This window comes from Parus major, chromosome 27, assembly GCF_001522545.3.
Source record: "Parus major isolate Abel chromosome 27, Parus_major1.1, whole genome shotgun sequence".
Classification (NCBI taxonomy): Eukaryota; Metazoa; Chordata; class Aves; order Passeriformes; family Paridae; genus Parus; species Parus major.
The window spans coordinates 3,408,128-3,426,757 of NC_031796.1; the positions used below are offsets into that span (position 1 = coordinate 3,408,128).

Genomic DNA, 18,630 nt, shown 5'->3' on the forward strand with positions numbered 1-18,630 from the left:
TTGATGGATGATGGATGGATGATGGATGGATGATGGATGATGGATGATGGATGGATGATGGATGGATGATGGATGATGGATGGATGATGGATGGAGCTCTGCCCCCATCCCTCATCAAGAGAGTGGGAAATGGGGCAGGAAAGCTTGGAAAGCCAAGTGGAGAAGACAGGACAGCTTGAAGCTGAGCGCTTTTTTATCCCAGAGTTGCTCTTGCCTCTGCCTAAAGCCCATTTGTGGTTTCTGTGCCTCAGTTTCCCCCAGTTCCTGGTCTGATTTCAGCTGGAGGTCTCTCAGGAATCATTTCTCCCTCTCACACAGAGCTGGCACAGCCCATCCCAAGAGCCTGGGCAGGGAGGAGAATCCCTGCACTCCCCGCAGCTCCAACCAGACCCTGTGCACGGGCACAGCCCTGTGGAAGAGCTGAGCTGGACAGAGATGTCCCCATGCCCCCTCTGTCCCTGCCCCAGTGAGGGTGTCCCCAGCCCCCAGGCTCACCACGAGGTTCCCGATGACCATGACCATCATGAAGACGATGAGGCACATGGTCTGGCCGGCCACCTCCATGCAGTCCCACATGGTCTCGATCCACTCCCCGCAGAGGATGCGGAAGACGATGAGGAAGGAGTGGAAGAAGTCGTTCATGTGCCAGCGGGGCAGGGTGCAGTCCACAGAGATCTTGCACACGCACTCGATGTAGCTCTTGCCGAAGAGCTGCATCCCCACCACGGCGAAGATGAAGACGATGATGGCCAGAACCAGAGTGAGGTTGCCCAGGGCGCCCACGGAGTTGCCGATGATCTTGATGAGCATGTTGAGGGTGGGCCAGGACTTGGCCAGCTTGAAAACCCTCAGCTGTGGGGGGCAAGGAGAGAAGGGAGGTGGCTGGGGGTGTCGTTGCCACAAGGTGCCAGCAAGGCTGTGACACTGCCATTTGACCCTCCTGGGGCCGTTTGATCATGGCAGGAGGGGTTAAACCCCCAACTGCTCTGACTCCGGCTTCCCTGAATATTTAACTTGGCTCAGTCTTATCTTTAACAGGGGCCAAGCTGGTCCCTCCCAAGCTGAGCCATGAGTGAGGCTGAACAAGCCATCTCCACCGTGTCCCTGTCACCTCCCAGGTGTCCCCTGGCACGTACCAGGCGGAAGGAGCGGAGCACGGAGAGCCCTTGCACGTTGGCCAAGCCCAGCTCCACCAGGCTCAGAGTGACAATGAAGCTGTCGAAGATGTTCCAGCCCTGCTGGAAATACTCATAGGGATCCAGAGCAATGAGTTTCAGGACCATCTCTGCCGTGAAGATCCCTGTGAAGACCTGTGGGAAGCAGTGCCTTTGATCACTTGTTCATAAACCGGTGCTGAGCTGTGGGCTGGGGTGGGCAGCATCCCTCTTTTTTGGTGTATTCCCAAAGCATTTTACCCCATTGGGGCCTGTCCCAGTTGGAAACGAGCTCCCCAGATGCTGCCCAGTGTGGCTGGTGAAGCCAGACTGGGAATACTGGTGACTGATTCCTCTGGAGGGACACAGAGGCTGCAAATTAAAAATAAAATCTCCTTGGCAAAGAGACGCCTTTGGAATGACTGGGAAATCACGGATGCCCAGCGCTGGGAACTGGGCTGCCACTGGGATGCCCCTGCACCTCCCTGAGCCCTGTGACATCTGAGCTGGATTTTACACATTGCTCCTCTCCTGGGCCCACAACAGCACCTGCAGTATTGTGTCACTGCAGAGAGGGCTCAGCGAGGTGACAATCGACATCCCTGCTGCAATTCCATAGCACAGCACGTGCAGAGGGCCTGGTGACAGATCTGCCCTGGCTGGGGATGGTGTTGGGACAGGTCTGTCCCTCACTGGGCAAGGAGGAGCAGCAGGGAGGAGCAGCAGGGAGGAGCAGCAGGGAGGCTGCTGTTCTGCTTCCCAGGGGTTATCCCCACACATCCCTTGCAAGCCAGCCCACAAATGTCCCCTGTCCTGCTTCAGTATCCCAGGGGATTGTCCCCACATGTCCCCAGCATGCCAGCCCACAAATGTTCCTGTCCTGCTGCTGCAACTGCATCCCAGCAGATTGTCCCCACATGTCCTTTGCACAGCAGGCCACAAACATCCCTTGTCCAGTATCCCAGGAGATTGTCCCACATGTCCCCAGCATGGCAGCATACAAACATCCCCTGTCCTGTTCCTGCTCCAGTATCCAGGGGATGATCCCCACATGGCAGCCCACAAACATCCCCTGTCCTGCTCCTCCCAGCTGATGCCTTTCCTTTAACGCTGCAGCTCCCACCTCGGGCACAGCAGGGGATTGGGGGGATCCCTGGCTCAGTGGGATCTCCTCCACCTGCTCCCACCCCCGCCTGGCCCTTCCCCAGCAGATCATCCCCCCGGGGCTGCACCCGCAGCCAGAATCCGCTCCTGGCTCCAAGGAAGGGCTGGAGCCGCCTCAGCCCGGCCGTGCCTTGAGCAGCGGCCCATTAATAATCCCCTTGTATTTCCTGAAGGAAACCAGAGCCAGTCCCATCAGTGACAGTGGCATCTGTCACTCCAGGGCTGCGCTGCCACAGGCCCCAGCAGTGCTGGAGCAGGACAAAGAGGAGATGGCAGCTCTCCCAATCCTTCGTGCATTTCCCACCGCTGCCAGGGGCTCCTGGCCCTGTCCCACCAGCAGATCCATCCAGCTCAGAGCCATTTGTCACCAGCTCCAAGCAGGAGCAGCCCCTAAATGCACCTATAAAACCAGGAGAGCCGAGATTTGCAGTGATTCCACTGGGCAAATCCCTGATTATTACTAATTTTAATGCTGCATTGTTGCTTCCTGCTCAGTGGGGACCTGTTTGTTCCCACAGTCTGGAACACCCTCTGCTCTGCTCCATGGCCACCCAGCTTTTCAGGGACATGTGGTGTCACCCAGGGCTGGCAGCAGGGTGGCTCAGGATGCACCAAGCTGAGCAGGGATTGCAGCAGGAGGGGAGCAGGGAATGCTGGATCCCAATCCCACATCAGTGCCCGTGGTCTGGGCCATCCTGGATCCCAGGCCTGAGCAGGGATGCTGTGGACAGAGCCCTGCAGTGCTTTGCCAGCAGCTGGGATGTTTCACACAGACACAGAGGGGATCTGCCCTGCAGGATGGGGCTTGAGGGGGAGGGATGGAGCTGCCTACCAGGTTCCCCACGGTCAGCACATTCTCAAACTCCTCCGTCATGGGGTAGTGCTCCATGGCCATGAAGAGAGTGTTGAGCACGATGCAGATGGTGATGCCCAGGTCCACAAAGGGGTCCATAACCACCAGCTTGACAAACTCCTTCAGCTTCACCCACGGGAGGCAGCAATTCCAGATCAGGAATGTGTGGGCAAATTTGTACCACCAGGGTGGGCATTTCTGGTGAGCTTCTTCCAGTTCTGAAGGTGGGAAAGGAAAAGTGTGGGATTATCTTGTCCTCACCTGGGTGGGCAAGTGATGACCTTCAGGAGAAGTTCTCCTCAGGTCCTGGACCAGCTCTGGATCATCTATGCTTTTAATATCATGGAATATCCTGAGCTGGAAGACACCCACAGGGATGACTGATACAGCCCCTGGCCCTGCACAGACCCCCCAACAATCCCCACGGTTCATCCCTGGAGCTCTGTCCAAGCTCTCCTGGAGCTCTGGCAGCCTCAGGACCATTCCCTGGGGAGCCTGGGCAGTGCCAGCACCTCTGGGGGAAGAACCTTCCCTGAGATCCAACCAAACCCCCCTGGCCCAGCTCCAGCCGTTCCCTGGGTCCTGTCCTTGGTCACAGGGAGCAGAGATTGGAGCTGCCCCTGGGGAGGAGCTGAGGTCTGACCTCAGTCTCCTCTTCTCCAGCTGAACAAACCAAGTGACCTCAGCCACTCCTCATGCAGCTCCTCCAGATCCTTCATCATCTTCTTAGCCCTCCTTTGGACACTTTCTAAAAGCTTTAGATCTTGTTTTTATTGTGGCATCCAAGAAATATGGGGTCTAAAAGGAGGAGCCTTCCCCTGCCCAGGCAGGGATGATGCAGACCTGGCCCTCCAAACTGGAGAGGGATGGAAAGGCAGATGAGCCAGGGAACTGCCTGGGCATGGGCAGAGCTCCTGCTCCCTCCTGTTCCCAGCCCCTGGGCAGGATTTGAGGTGTCCCTGCCCCCCTGAGATCCCCACAACATCCAAGGGGACTGCTCTGGGCCAGCCAGAGGGTTTTAATAGCCAGAGGGCTATTAAAATTTCAGCCCATTCTTGGGGGGGACAGGGGACATGAACTGCTGAGTTCATGGTGCTTTTTGCTGAAGCTGACATAGCAGCTCCTGGGAAGCTGCTCAGCAGTTCCCAGTTGGCTCTGGAGACTCCTCTAATCACCTGCAATCCCATTAATTTGTGTGAGACATTGGATTATTGCCTCCAGGCATCATCCCAGGGAGCTGGGTTGAAAAGTCTGGTTTGAGCATCACTGACCCAATAAGGAAATCCCAGGGCTGGAGTCATCCCTTGTGTGGGGCTGGGAATTTGGGACAGCCACTGCCACCAACCCAGGCCCTCCAGCACTGACCAGGACCCTCACCCAGCGGGACATACCTTCCACAGCATTGGAGATGACACTGATGGCACTTCCCACCCTCTTCTCCAGCCCTGGCCCATCTTGGTTGCCCACAGTGAGGTGGTTGAGATCCGGCTTCTCCGGCTCATAGGTGGGGTTGAACTGGCAGGAGAGGAGGGAGGGATGCAGAGTTATTCCATGCTCTGAAAGACAGAGCAGGCAGAAGACAGGGAATGGTCTGGAGAGACCTCTGAGTGCAAGGTGGGGACCCCAAAAAGGCTCGTAGGACCCAACCCATAGCGAGGTGGGCACAAGGCTGTCCCCTCAGGAGGTTGGTCAGGGTGGGCACCCTCAGGGATGGCAGGGACAGAGCTGGCACCTACATCAATCACGGTGTCGGATCTCTGCAGGGTGATCTTGGGCACCACCTGCCCGTTGCAGTCCTTGGCCTTGTCCTGGTCACTGTTGAGGTCTGAGTCGTGCCCCTTCCCGGCCACGCTGCTGGCCAGGGAATCGCTGCTGGATCCGCGTTCCTGCAACTGCACAACCCCATCCCTGTCACCCGTGTGTCCACAGCCGTGGGGACATCCCACGCTGGCTGAGGGCTCCAGGGGTGGGAAAATTCCTTCCATGCCTGAAGTGGTGGATGGATGAGGCTTGGAGCAACCTAGGGTAGTGGGAGGTGTTTTGTTTTGGTTTTTTGTTTGTTTTTTGTTTTTTGGTTTGGTTTCTTTTTAATGCTTTTTGTTTTTTGCCTTTTTCTTTCCAAAAGTGCTATTAAAATTTCAAGTTCCCAGCCTCCTGCAATGAGCATGGGCACTTCCACCATTCCAGGTTTCCTTGGCTCCCATAGGACACCAGGATCTCACTGGTGAGGTGTCTTGAGCCCTTTGTTGTGTCTCCAAAGCCAAGGGTTTGCTGACACACCGAGCTGTGCTGCAGCTTCCCCATCTTCCCAGGGCCTCCTTTGTGCCCTGCTGACACCGAGCTGGGCTCCTGCCAGGATTCCTGATGTGCTGCAGATCAACTGGAACTTCTGAGCCCTTTTATGTCCCTTGCCTCCTCCACCTCTCAAACAACACCTCACCCCTGTGCTGCCCCTCTCTGCTGCCTCTCTGCACCCTGGGCTGGGGTTTGGATGTGGAAATTTGATCTTTTCAGCCTTTTTTGTCTCCACCCATGATAGCAGCAGTTTTTTGATTCAGATGTGATGCCCAAAATAGTCACTTCATTTTCTATTTCCTATGGACCAAATGGAGTTTTTCTTTGGATTTTACACCATGCTTGCTGTCTCCATTTCTTCTCCCTATTCCCAAGTCCCCTCATTTTGACCTCCACTCTTCCCACTCACCAGCCTTTCCTGCTCCTCTTGCTGCTTCTTCAGCTGCTCCATGAGCTGCTGGAATTCCTCCTCCTTCTGCTGCTCCTCCAGCATGGTGGCATCGTTCTGCTCAGCATAAGCCATGGCCACCACGGCCAGGATGAGGTTGATGAGGTAGAAGGAGCCCAGGAAGATGATCACCACAAAAAAGATCATGTAGGTTTTCCCTGCTGCCCGCAGTGTCTGTGGGAAGAGGTGGCAGGGATGTCACAATGTCCCTTTGGTGACGCTCCTGGTGCTGCCCTGGGACACCCTCCTGCTTGTGGTAAGAGGGAAACATTTTGCTCCTGTCTTCTCCAAGGGTTGGTCATTGCCCAGTGGACCTTCCTGCAGGCCCAGGCACTGTGTTGGGACTGGTGGGAGGCAGAGGGAAGCCTTGGTTCCCAAGGTTCCCAAGGGCTAGGAGCGATGGAAGTGGGACCAGTATTCCATCACTGACCCGCTTTGCTCAGCCCCCACCTTCTCAGGTCTCACCTCCAGGCCAACACGGTCCTTTTCTGACTCTGATCATCATCTGGGCAAACCTTTCCAGAGGACAGGGGTAGCTTTAGGTGTAGGATCCCTTTTACCTGGCCAGCCTCTGGAGCCAGGGTCAGCTGGGGTTTTGTGGTGTCCTCCTAGAGGACAACTCAATGAGGGGACAAGTGACATGGCTTCTCCTCCTCATCCTGTCCCTCAGCTCGAACCAGAGATGCTCTGGAGAATCTTATCAATCCCTGACTTCCATGGTAGAGCTGACAGCACTGTGGGAAATGCACTGCACTCCCATGGTAGAGAAGCAGTAAATGGCACCATCCCCATCTCCACTGATCCTGGCTGGATCCACAAAACACAGGAAAAGGACCCAGAGGCTTCCAGTCAGTGCCTTCACCTCAGGGGCAGCAGGGAAAGAAGAGGAACACCTGCACAGGGATGGAGGGGCGGTGCCTACCAGCTGGAAGAGGTTCTCCCAGTAGTCCTGGGTCATGAGGCGGAAGAGGGCCAGGAAGGCCCAGCTGAAGGTGTCGTAGCTGGTGTAGCCATAGTTGGGGTTCCTGCCGGCCTTCATGCACTCGTAGCCCTCGGGGCACTTCCTGCCGGGGGGCAGCAGGGATGAGACCCTGGCACACAGCCAAACCCACCCCTACAGAGAGGGGGTGCAGCGGGGGACCCTCCCCTCCAGGATGAGACAGGAGGTGTCTGGACTGGTACCACCTGATCCCCCCAAAACTGATACAGGCAGGATGCTCGGACTGAGACCCCTCGAGCTGATAAATTTGGGATGCCTGAACTGACTCCACCTAACGTTGATAGTGTTGTGATGGCCAGACTGATACCCTGGAGCTGGTACCACTGGGATGCTCAGACTGATCCCCCCTCAAGCCGATACCTCAGGATGCTCCAGCTGATAGCCCCAAAGCTGCTACACTTGGGATGCCTGGATCAATACCCCCTCTGATACCATTGGGATGATCCAACTGATACCCTCAGGATGGTCCCCAAGCTGATCCATTGGGATTCCTGGACTGCTCCCCTGCAGAGCCACATTCCCAGCTCCCACCCTGTCCCATCCCAAGCATCAGGGGTCCCACGAGCTGTGCCAGCTCCCTGTCCCCTCCCAGCGATCCAGAGGAGAGGGTGTCACTCACCCAGCGTCGCTGCTGTTCCCACAGAGCAGGGCATCAAGGGCTCCCTCCAGGAAGTAGTAATTGGCTTTGCAGGTGGGGAAAGAGCAAGGAATAAAAATAAATAAATAAATGAATAAGCACAAACATCGATTTTCAAACTCTTGGGTGCAACTTGCTGTCAGGAAAATTCCTTGACAATCCCAGGGGAATTTGCTGACTCCCAGTGTCAGGCACATGGGTATCTACTCCCTCTTGACTTTGTTGTTTGTCTCAGCCCTGTCTCAGGGAGTTCCTGGGATTGTTTCATCAATCCAACCAGGTTCCTCCCAAGCATGGAAACAGCTCTGAATCTGGCCAGGGCCAGGCCATCTGGAAAATGGGTTAACATGAGGTCAAAGGATCAGGGCTGGCCTGTTTTCCTGGGAAATCGGGGCATTTGCAGGAAGCACCAAACATGGGGCACTGCAGGAGTCCCAGAAAAACCTGGGGAAACTGCTCCTGCTCCATGGCTACACCTTCTGCTGCTGCTCCCATTGCTGGTGGGAACACCCCCAACCCTGCTCACAGACCAGGGGTCCGTAAAGCTTTTCCTTACGGCTCCAGCACAGACCCAGAGCCACAGGAGCTGCCAAGCAGTGCCACCACAGGTCACCTGCCCCAGGGCCACAGAGGAGCACCTGCAGACCCCAGACTTGGGTATGGCAGAGGGCAGCTGGATCCAATCCCGAACATCACCCAGCACAGCCCTCCCAGGACTTGTGGAGCTTCCTGAATCCTCCCTGGCTCTGCCTGCCTCCTTGCCATGAGGCTTCTCTGTGTGGGAGGAAATATCCTGTTTGTGCAATTCCAGGTTTCTGGCCTGGCCCCAGCAGCTGCTCTGCTGCACTCATGGCCTTGGGTGGCAGCTCTTGGCATGGAGCTCATCAGATCCTTTGGACTGAACTTGTCCCCTACCAACACCTTCCCGTAATGAATGCCAGAGCTGATTGTAGGGCCAAAGGAGTTCAGCTGAGACCCAGCCCAGCCTTCTGAGCTCTGCTGAGTGTCCTGAATGAGATGTGGAGCATCCCTGTGGGGCACCCTGCCACCCTGAAGCTCTACCAGGCAGATTTGCTGAGGTTTAACATTTTCATGGAGTTTAAAAAACTCAAAACTGAAGAACAAACTAAAAACCCACCACGCTTTGGGCAAAATTTTCAACGAAGGGGTAGGAAAGGAGCGCCTTAGACCTTCCTGAGGACTTGTGTTTTGTCCCAACGCCTCCCTTCCTCCCTCCCCTCCTGAGGCTTTTGTGATGTTGCAGAAAGGATTCATTGGGGACTGTGGTACCTGGGGAAGGATCCAGATAGTGAAAAGTGGGTTAAAAATGTCATTCCTGCATCTTTTCCTCTGGTTTTCCACCCAAAGTTCCACCTGCTCCTCAAGGGTTTGGTCTCCCTGCTGTAACCACCCTGATGGGACATTGGCCCTGACCATCAAATGAGAGAGATGGAGACACTGGTCCATCCAAACCTTCCTGTTGTGAAACCTTCCTGGAAGAGCTTAGCTTGCCCAGGTGGACCTCATTTTCCCTGTCTAGGGGAGTTTGATCTCATCTGTCCCTTCTGTGAGGGTGCACAGCCTGTTCCACCCACCAGCCTTGGCAGGAAGATCCATGTGAGCAAGCCTTGGAGTGGCCAACAGGAGCAGAAAACTGAGGAGCAAACCAGGGTCAGGGCTCAGAGGAGAAGGGGCTGCAGGAGCTTTACCTTCATCGCTGATGTAGGCCTCGAAGTCAAAGGTGCTGTTACTGGTGAAGTTCCCGGTGAAGTTCCCGGTGAAGTTCCCAGTGAAGTCATCCATGAAGTCATAGAAGGTTGAGTTGACCAAGGTGTCGTTGTCCAGCCCCAAATCCTCCAGGAAGGTGCTGTTGTGGGGAGGCCACCGCACACACTTCTGCCGGAGGTTCCCCATGAAGAGCTGGAGGCCGATGAGGGCGAAGACACTCAGGCAGAAAACCGTGAGGATCATCACGTCCGAGAGCTTCTTCACCGACTGGATCAGAGCCCCCACGATCGTCTTCAGCCCTGGGGGGAGGCACCACCACTAAGCTGGTTGCTGGTTTGTTAATTGTGGGGAGCAGGCTGTGGTGTCCCCAAAAGGTGCTGGCTTTGGTGGGGACGTGTGTCACCACCGAGTTCAGGTCCCAAAGATCACATCCCAGCTCTGTCCCCACACACGGCTGGGCCCCCCAGAACTGTCACCTTTGGGTTGGTGCTGGTGACTTCCCCATCCCAGCCTTGGGGTATCCAGACCAAAGCCCATCCCAGTCTGGAAGCCATCAATTCTTTTGGATTTTCTTTTTGCCCTAAATGCCACAATCTGGCATTTTTTGTGCCAAACCACTGGAGTGAAGCACTTTAGAGTGGAACATGGAGAAGCTCTTTGCTGCCCCAGCTGGATGACCCTGTGTACCTTTCCCAGTTCCAGGAAAGCCTCTGGGTCTAACTGCTGTCCCTGGGTGGTTGAGAGCCCAGCCAGACCCCTCATCCTGATCCCTTCAAGCTGGAAAATCCCAAGTGTGCCCGAGTGAAGGTGGCAAAGTGACATCTGCATCTGGATTAACCCATCTCTCCCCCCAACATCACTGTTCCCTCCCCAGAGGAGGCTCATCCACAGATCCTCAGTGGGACTTTTCCATGGAGGATGGAGTTCCTATCAGCCAAGGTCTGCATGGATGATGGGCAATGCTGGGACATCCCAATGTTCATCTTTAGAGCTTCTCTGAGCCCAGAGCTTTCTCACATGGAAAAAATTCCCCAAGGAAATGATTTTTAGCCCTGTCCTCCTGCCAGCTCCTTGTTCCCCAAACTATTTAGGTAAAATCCTGTTCTCCAAGGGCCTGACCAAGGTCAGATGTTCTAAACCAGCTTATTTTTGCCATTGCTATTTCTGCAGAGCCCTTGGGGATGTCATTCCAGAAAGAAGCAGAAGTTTACATTTTGCTCAATGCAATTTTTAGCCTGTTTGATGAAGAAAAAAACCACTCAAATGTGAACCCTCACGATCTGGAGCCTGCAGGGGCACCACAAGGATTTATTCACCACAAAGAATTTTCATTTTCAGTTTAATCTCATGCTTCAGATTTCTGTGTGCTTGCACCAGGTGTTGAAAGCACAGTGTTGAAATGGTATCAAATTTGGAAATCAGCAATCAGACGGATTTGGTAAGGTGCTCCTCACACGAGTTTGGATGTTTCGGGTGATGTTAAAGCAATACCTGTTAAATATCTCAGCCTCAGCACCAGAACAGCCAACAGTGGGCACAAAACAGAGAGATTTGGTTTGTCAAACCCATAAATCCATTGGGAGCACAAATTCCCTTAATTCATCTCCAAGGAGCCTTAAAAACATCACATCTGCCTCTTCAGGGGCTGCCAAACAACCTGATGAGTGCAGCTGATTTCAAGATGTAAAATCAGCAGCACCTGACCCAAAAGCCAAATTACGTGGAAAATTTATCAAATACCTCATTTCCTCTGTTTTCTCTTAGAGCTGCCAAAAGAACCAGGAATTGCTGGGAACCTGAGCTCAGGGAAGGCACAGAGGGGAGGCCAATTCTCTAATTCCCACCTGGTATCACTGTGATGGTTTTCAAGGCACGGAGGACACGGAAGGTCCTGAGAGCGGAGATGTTCCCCAGGTCCACGAACTCAGTAATGTAGCTGTGGGACAGGAGAGGGAAGAGCTCCAGGGGCTCTGCCCGGAATACTCCTCATTCCTCCAAATTTCCCTCCTGTCCTCCCCATCCCACCGGACTCACGCCATGGAGATGACCATGAAGTCCAGCCAGTTCCACGGGTCTCGCAGGAATGTGAAGTCATCGATGCAGAAGCCTCTTGACAGGATCTTGATGAGAGACTCGAAGGTGTAGATCCCAGTGAAGGCATATCTGAAACAGGACTGATCACTCAGGAGACACCTGCCCAGGTCTAAGGTTTTGTCCACCCCTCCCAGAGGAAATACCTTGAGTTTGGGGGCTGATGGGTTTTTGGGGTGCTTCAACACTAGGAGAGATTTTCACTTCACCTTGTAAGGTGGGTTGGGACATCTCGAGGTACCAATCCCTGTGGTGACCATTCTGCAACACCTCTGTCCCTGCTGATGTCCCACCACCCCCATGCTCTCTGTAAAGCCCTGCTGAGACCTGACTGTGCAGAACCACAGCAGAAAATGCTGGATTTCCTCTCTCCCCTGAGTTGTCCATGGTCCCTGGACAGGTGGATCAGCTCAGCCTCTCCAGACTGACAGTGCTGACCCAGCCCAGCCCAGCCCAGCCCAGCCCAACTTACTCCTCAGGGCTCTCCAGACATGGGGACCCCACCTGATTTTGGGCAGCTCTGAAACGTTCTCACTCTTCAATGCCCTATGCAGAGTGGAGAGTGTGGATATCCCTTCTGAGGGCCACCAGCACCTCCCAGTGACACTTCTGCTCTGAAGGGTGCCTAGATCCCCACCCCCCTATCCCAGCCTTGGTCTTGTCCCTCCTGAGGGACATTGCCAAGCTGGGCTGTCCTCGTGGCTGGGGGAGGTCTCAGGACTCACTCCACGTTCTTGGACCACGCTGGGGGGTTGCTCATTGTCATAAACACACAGTTGGTTAAAATGGTGATCATGATGAACATGCTGAATAATTTAAAACCTGGTCAAGGACAAATGCTCTGGGTGGTGCCTGGATCCCCCCTTCCCATGGTCAGGAAGCCAAGTGTTCCTGTTCCTCTTGTCCTGGCTGCCACCTTGGTCTCTCACCCTGCCCTGCTCCTCCTACCTCAGTCCCGTGCTCCCAAGTTCCTCCTTCCCTCTTTGTTCCCATGCAGGGGCCCAGCCCCTTCCCTTCCTTTCTGCTCCCCTTCCCAGCTCTGTGGTGCTTGTTCTGCCTCCCATTCCACCCCCTGTGCTCCTTCCTCTCCATCCCCTTGGGGTACAGCTTTCCCTTCCTTTCACAGTCGCTCCAGACCTCAAAAACCTTCAGCCCCTTTCTAGAAAGCTCTAACTCTTAGGCTTAGACCCCGACCCCTCTGCCACAAAACCTCCCTCTTTTCCTCCTCCCTCATGGCCATGAATCCCCACTTTTTCCAGAGCTCTGCTGGGATCATTTCCACCCACCCTGCAGTGTCCCTCATGCTCTTGGGCTCCTTTCATGCCTTTCCTTCTCTGTCCTGATTCCTCTGCTTCCCTCTCCCAAAGCCTCCTTGGAGCTCCCCTGCTCACCCACCTCCCAGTGGGACCAGATCCCCTGACCCATGAGCATTTCCCTTCCTTTCCAAGTCTGCCCCAACCTCAAACCCCTTCAGCCTCTCCCTAGGAAGCTTCACCCCTTGAGCTTCTTCCCTTCTCCATCCAAACTGATTCCTCCCTTCTCCAACCAAGAGCGAGCTGTCGGTGCCACCAAGGTGCTACTCCTCAGACTACAGCACTGGACAGCAGGTCCTGGCTGTGCTGGGGACCCAGAAGTTTCCTCACCACCCCATCATGAACACCTTCCCTTGTCCCTGTCCTGTTTGGATCTGAGCACCAGGGTTTGACCTGGCCATGGAGCAGCATCCCAGAGATCAAGGATATGAATGGATGAGGACTTTGATGGCTCCTCTGCGGATGGGGTGGAAGGGGCCCAGCATGTAGAGGGCAGGGGTGGCTGAGAAGCGGAAGATGGACTTGCCCTTGTTGAGGACTATGAACGTCTGTGGAGAAAAGAGAGGGGCTGGTTAGTCCTTCTGCACCCCCCAAAACACCACAGACCAAGGGAGGGGAGATCCCTCTGCATGTTTGGAGCTCCAAAGGCTTGGACATCCTCTCTGCTTTGGAAGAGAAGCAACCACAGCAGTCTGGGGTGGTGGATCACCAGGATGGGCTCAGGTAAGCATGGTGGAAAGCACAGGAGGTCCCTGCTTGGTCTTTTGCTTGGGACTTACACCTTAGGGCAAAGCTCTGGCCCTCACCTTCTTGTCCTTGTAGAAAGGGTCCAGGTCCTCCAGGGGGGTCCCGATGAGCTCCAGGGGTGGGTCACCATAGATGAGGGGCAGGTTCTTGCCGGCTTCCAGGTCACTGCTGGGCTTGATCTCCTCTTCCTCGGGCATCTCCACGTGCTGCCGCTTTATCCGGAGCGCCTCGGCCTCGGCCATGCGCTGCTCGATGGCGGCCAGCGAGGCCGGGGTGAAGGGGCGCAGGTTTTCGGGGCCCGGGATGTGCGGCAGGCCGGCCATCCTCTCATTCTGCTTCCGGGCCACCCGTGCCCAGCCTGAGGGGACAACTGGCTCAAATACCAGCTGGGGACATCTTGGGGACATTTGGTGGCAGGGTCTCAGTGGGGTTTGAGCAAATGGGTTTATGGCAGAAGTACTGAGCTCGCAGGGAAGGTCATCATGTGTGGATCACGCAGCACCCCCTGTGTTCCTGCTCCTCCCAGACCCCCATTCCCATTTAGGGCTGGGAAGTCTCAGTCTGGAGGAGGCTCAGATGGGACCTCCTGGCTCTCCACAACTCCCTGACAGGAGGGGCAGGCTCTGCTCCCAAGAACAGTGATGGGACAAGGAGACACAGCCTTAAGCTGCACCGGGGGAAGTTTAGGCTGGACATCAATTTTTTCCCAGAAAGATTGGGCATTGGAAGGGGCTGTCCAGGGAGGTGCTGCAGTCACCATCCCTCTAGATGTTTAAGGAAAGGCTGGATGTGGCCCTGAGTGCCATGGTCTGGGTGACAAGAGAGTGTTGGGTCATGGTTGGACTTGAAGATCTCAAAGGTCTTTTCCAATTCATTAATTCTGTGATTCTGTGATTCTGCCTCCAGTCAGGAGGCACCATGAGGCTGGGACACCTGGTGTCCCTGTCACCACCTGGTGTCCCTGTCACCACCTGGTGTCCCTGTCACCCACCTGGCTGTGTCAGACACGCAATTCCACAACACAAACACGGTGTTTCAACACAACCAAACACCTTGGGAAGCAGCAGCCCCGCTCCAGCTGCCTCCCCTTGGCAGGGTATCAACAGCTTTGCTCCTGCAGGGGACCTGTGGTGCCCTAAACAAGAGGTTCCTCAGCCAGAGGAGCTGGGCCCTGCAGGGCCGTGCCCCTGGCACAGCTCCCAGCCATGGGAAGCACGAGGAACCTGCACTGCTGGGTGGCTCTGCTCCCAGGAAGTGTTAAAGACATATCCTGAGCCAAAAAGTGAAGTAGTAATGGCACTTTTGAACGTAACAAGGATCAGGATGACTTCCCAGAAGGAATAAGTTGGGTGGGTTAGGAGAGGTGAGGATGTTCTGCTGCACAAAAAGGGTTGGAGAGAGGGAAGTGTGGAGGAGAGCAGTGGCTGCACCTGTGGGAAGAGTCTGCCATGCCCTGGGAGAAGTGGAGATGCTGGCAGAGGCTCCCCCAACACCACAGAGGTTCTTGCTTTGAGCCCCTGTGCCTTGATAATGCCCCATAACTACCATACTGTGTGGGGTATGAGCCAATATTCCATAAAACTCAACCCTGCTTTTCATGGATACTGGGACAGCTGTGCCTCTGTGCCTCACCCTCCCAAACCAAGCATCCCACTGGCAAACCCAAACTTTCTGTGAAGCTGCCAAGCACCTGCCCCCAAAAAACCTCCAGGATCAATACTCCCTACAGCCCCAGCCCTGCTGTGCTGAGAGCTGCAAATCCTCAGCCTTTTGGGATTAGGGAAAACTGGATATTTACAGCCCTGGTGGGAAAAGAGACTGGAAATGGAGATGGGGAGAGCTCAGCAGGAGCAGAGGAGGCTCAGGGGGCCCTTCTGTCTCTCCACAAGTCCCTGGCTGGAGGGGACAGCCGGGGAGGTGGGCTCTGCTCCCAGGGAACAGGGACAGGAGGAGAGGGAATGGCTGTGCTGGGGGAGGTTTAAATTGGAAAAGTTGGTCAGACTTTGGAACAGGCTGCCCAGGACAGTGGTGGAGTCCCCATCCCTGCAGGGGTTTAAAAGCCATGGGGATGTGGAACTTGGGGCCAGGGGCCAGTGGTGGCCTTGGCAGTGCTGGGGGAACAGTTGAGCTTGAGGATCTCTGAGGGCTTTTCCAACCTGAAGGATTCTCTGACTCCATCTGCTTTAGGGAGAGTTTTGTTCTTGCTGAACGGGGTTATTTAATGGCACAAACTGAGTCACATCACTGCAAAGTGGAGACTGACCCCAGCCCAACCTGTGGCCCCAACTGCTGCAAAACAGAGCCCAGAGCAGGGCCCCATGGGGAGGGAGGGCGTGGATGGACCCCAGAGGTGGGACCTCATCAAAGTGAGCAAAAAGGGAATTTGGGGCCCCAGGTGTGTCTGGGAGGGGACAATGCCCAGGCAGGGGCAGAGGTGCTGCCAGTGCTGCTTCTGATGGAGTTACTCTGGATTACACCCACTTCCTGCTCCCCTTGAGCAGCTCTGGATAACAGGGGGCTCAGAAAAGCCAAAAAGCCAAAAAGCACAGGGCTGTGTCTGGCTTTATCACCCCAAATCCCAGTGGGAAAGCGCTGGTGCAGGGGATCACAGCAATTCCACAGGATTCCAGCTGGGAACGGATCCATCGGGATCATCGGGGGAGCAACACCCATGACCCAGCAGGACCCACAGTATCCACGGGGGACCTTCCCACCTCTCTGCCAGCTCTGAGGACTCAGAGGAGCTCGTTGCTCTGGGCGATTTCCCTGGAAATGGGCATTTGCCGAGCTGTCGGGAGGAGCCCGGGCCGGGGGCGCTGTCCCCGCTCTGCCTCCAGCTGCCACCAGCGATCAGCGCCGGGCTCAGGTTTCTGCAGCCCCATGACTCTGCTCATTCCTGACCCGGCGGGAGCAGCCCCGGCTGTGTCCCTGTCCCTGCGGCTGGGCCGGAGCCACCGAGCCGCTCCCCGGCCCATGGAGCGGGGCCGGCAGCCCCGGGGAGATGCTGGGACCGGGCAGCGCTGCCTGGCGTTACACTGAGAGGCTCAAAGGGGGGTGTTGCCCCGGCATGGGAATTCTTTGTGGCTTTTTGGTGTCTTTTGCAGCTCCTGGTCCTTCTCTGAGCCCTTTGGGGCCACCCAGAGAAGATGGGATAGCTCCAGGGAGCAGGAGCAGGGCTAATCCCGTGTCCACATCCCACACACCACAGTAGGGAAGCCTCCAGCATCTCTGGTTGCTGCCCGAATTCGGAACCAAAGCCAAGCCCAGGCTCCGTGGGGGCTCAGCCCAGCACCCCCTGTCCCCAGTGGGGCCGGTCCCACCCCGGTGCAGCCGGGACAAGGGGGGGACACGGCCGGGTCCCCCAGCCCAGGTGAAGGATCCCACCCAGGGACCAGTCCCGGGCCATGGGAACAGGAGCAGCCCCTGCCCCTGCCCTGCCACATCCTGGCACATTTTTAGCAGCTCCTATAAATAACCCAGATCAAACTCTTTGCGCCTCCATAGGTAAAGGCAGCTCAGGCCCAGTGACAGGTGCTGCCCTGGGCACAAATCACCCACGAGCTCCCTCGGGGCTCTGGCCCAGCTCTCCAGGACCTGAGTCCTCCAAGAGTCCCTGATTAGGGAAGATCCCTGCCCCATCATCCTTCCTGCTGGGAAATCAATCACTTAAAATGTCTCTACAGAGCACTGATTTATTTGCTTCTTAAATGTTGGCCACCCAGCTAAGCTGCATGAGTCCTGTTTGCTGTGACACAGAACTGCAGCTTCGGGACACTGCCCATGGCATGTCCTGGATGAACATCTCAACCCCCAGTTCCTGCATCAGGAATTGCCAGCAGGGAGATGGGAGCAGCTCCTGGCTGAGGGGTGCTTGGGCTGCACTTGGAGAGAATTCAGTTCCCACTGATATTTTTGCTGCTCTGAGGGCACACAAAGGAATCAGGCACCAAAATAACAGGACTGGTCTGGGAGCTCCCAGGGATGTGTAAGAGGTTCTGTATAACAGGACAGAAGGTGGCAGGTCCTGTCTGAGGTTGCTGGAAAAGTCACCCCATCCAGGCACTTCATTCTGCCCAGAAAATAACCTCCCATGGGCCGAGGAAAAGAGGGGAGGACATTCTTGGCCCTGGGGGACACAGGGGCTTGGGGTGTCCCCCCACCTGTCTGACCCAGGCTCCAGCTTCTCCCTCCCTAAGGGAGGTTCTGGGGGATCACCTGCAAACCTGCAGTCTCCTGTCCTCTGGGGGAGCATCTGCAGCCCTGGAGTTGCTCACAGAAAGAGCCCAGAGTGATGCAGTTTCCCCCCACCACACTCAGGACTGGGTTATTGGGACAGGCACAACTGGGGGTGTGCCAAGGGTGGATGCTGCTCCCAGGAGATCCTACAGACATCAGGAGCAGCAGTGGGATGAGACCATCCAAACGCAGCTCAAGGAGCAGCCCTGACCTGAACTAAGAGAAGTTCACCTGTAAAGCTGCCCTGCAAGGCTCATCCCGAAAAAAACCCCGCAGAGACCAACCGGGACACGAGTCCAAGAGAGAAAACACCCGGCCCGGCCCCGAGCAGGTGTAAATGAGCTTCACTCAGCAGGAAGAGCAGAGCCAGGCCCGGGGCCCTGGGCAGGGATTAGTGTGGGACAAGGGACTCGTGTGACCAGGGCAGCGAGGGGACAGACGGTGCCAAGCGGGCTCAGGGCTGGCCTTGCTCGGAGCTGTGTTAGCACCCAGCACTCACAGCCTGTCACAGCCCAGCCCAAAGCAGCCCAGCACAATCCTGCAGCATCCCCTCCGTGCCTCCCACAGCCCCCGCAGACACCACCTCCACCCCAAGGGCTCCCGGGGCTGATGCCCACAGGAGAAGCCCTCCCTCTGCATCCCCATCATGTGGGGCAGGGTGGGGCAGAGGGGCCCAGCTGGTCCCGCACGGTTTGGGGCTGTCACAGCTCAGTTCTGGGAGCTCGGGGATGTCCCCAGCTCTGCATGGACACCATCCCCCTCCCCTGCACATCCCCGCTCCTCCAGGAGCAGCTTTCCCCCAGTCCTGTCCTGGGCTGCCTTCCCGGGGCAGCAGGGAAGGAGAGGGGAGGGATTCTGTGGGGTGAGGCCAGAGGAGACCAGGACCCCCTCTGGAGCCAGACTGGGAGAGCTGGGAATGTTCACCTGGAGAGGAGAAGCTCCAGGGAGAGCTCAGAGCCCCTTC

The 18,630-nt window shown here is 56.1% G+C and overlaps 1 protein-coding gene across 1 annotated transcript in view; it reads right to left on the reverse strand.

Annotated features, from left to right (window-relative positions):
• SCN4A (sodium voltage-gated channel alpha subunit 4) overlaps positions 1-18,630 on the reverse strand; it is a 51,948-nt gene that overhangs the window by 19,422 nt on the left and 13,896 nt on the right. Inside the window, exons 2-15 of the mRNA XM_015651419.1 lie at positions 13,490-13,788; positions 13,113-13,231; positions 12,096-12,185; positions 11,314-11,442; positions 11,124-11,215; positions 9,261-9,578; positions 7,534-7,597; positions 6,837-6,978; positions 5,876-6,088; positions 4,908-5,063; positions 4,563-4,686; positions 3,151-3,389; positions 1,137-1,310; positions 496-852 (exon numbers count right to left, since the gene is read on the reverse strand). Coding sequence (XP_015506905.1) covers positions 496-852; positions 1,137-1,310; positions 3,151-3,389; positions 4,563-4,686; positions 4,908-5,063; positions 5,876-6,088; positions 6,837-6,978; positions 7,534-7,597; positions 9,261-9,578; positions 11,124-11,215; positions 11,314-11,442; positions 12,096-12,185; positions 13,113-13,231; positions 13,490-13,753 — 2,481 coding nt within the window. The 5' untranslated portion in view covers positions 13,754-13,788. The remainder of the gene's footprint in view (positions 1-495; positions 853-1,136; positions 1,311-3,150; positions 3,390-4,562; positions 4,687-4,907; positions 5,064-5,875; positions 6,089-6,836; positions 6,979-7,533; positions 7,598-9,260; positions 9,579-11,123; positions 11,216-11,313; positions 11,443-12,095; positions 12,186-13,112; positions 13,232-13,489; positions 13,789-18,630) is intronic.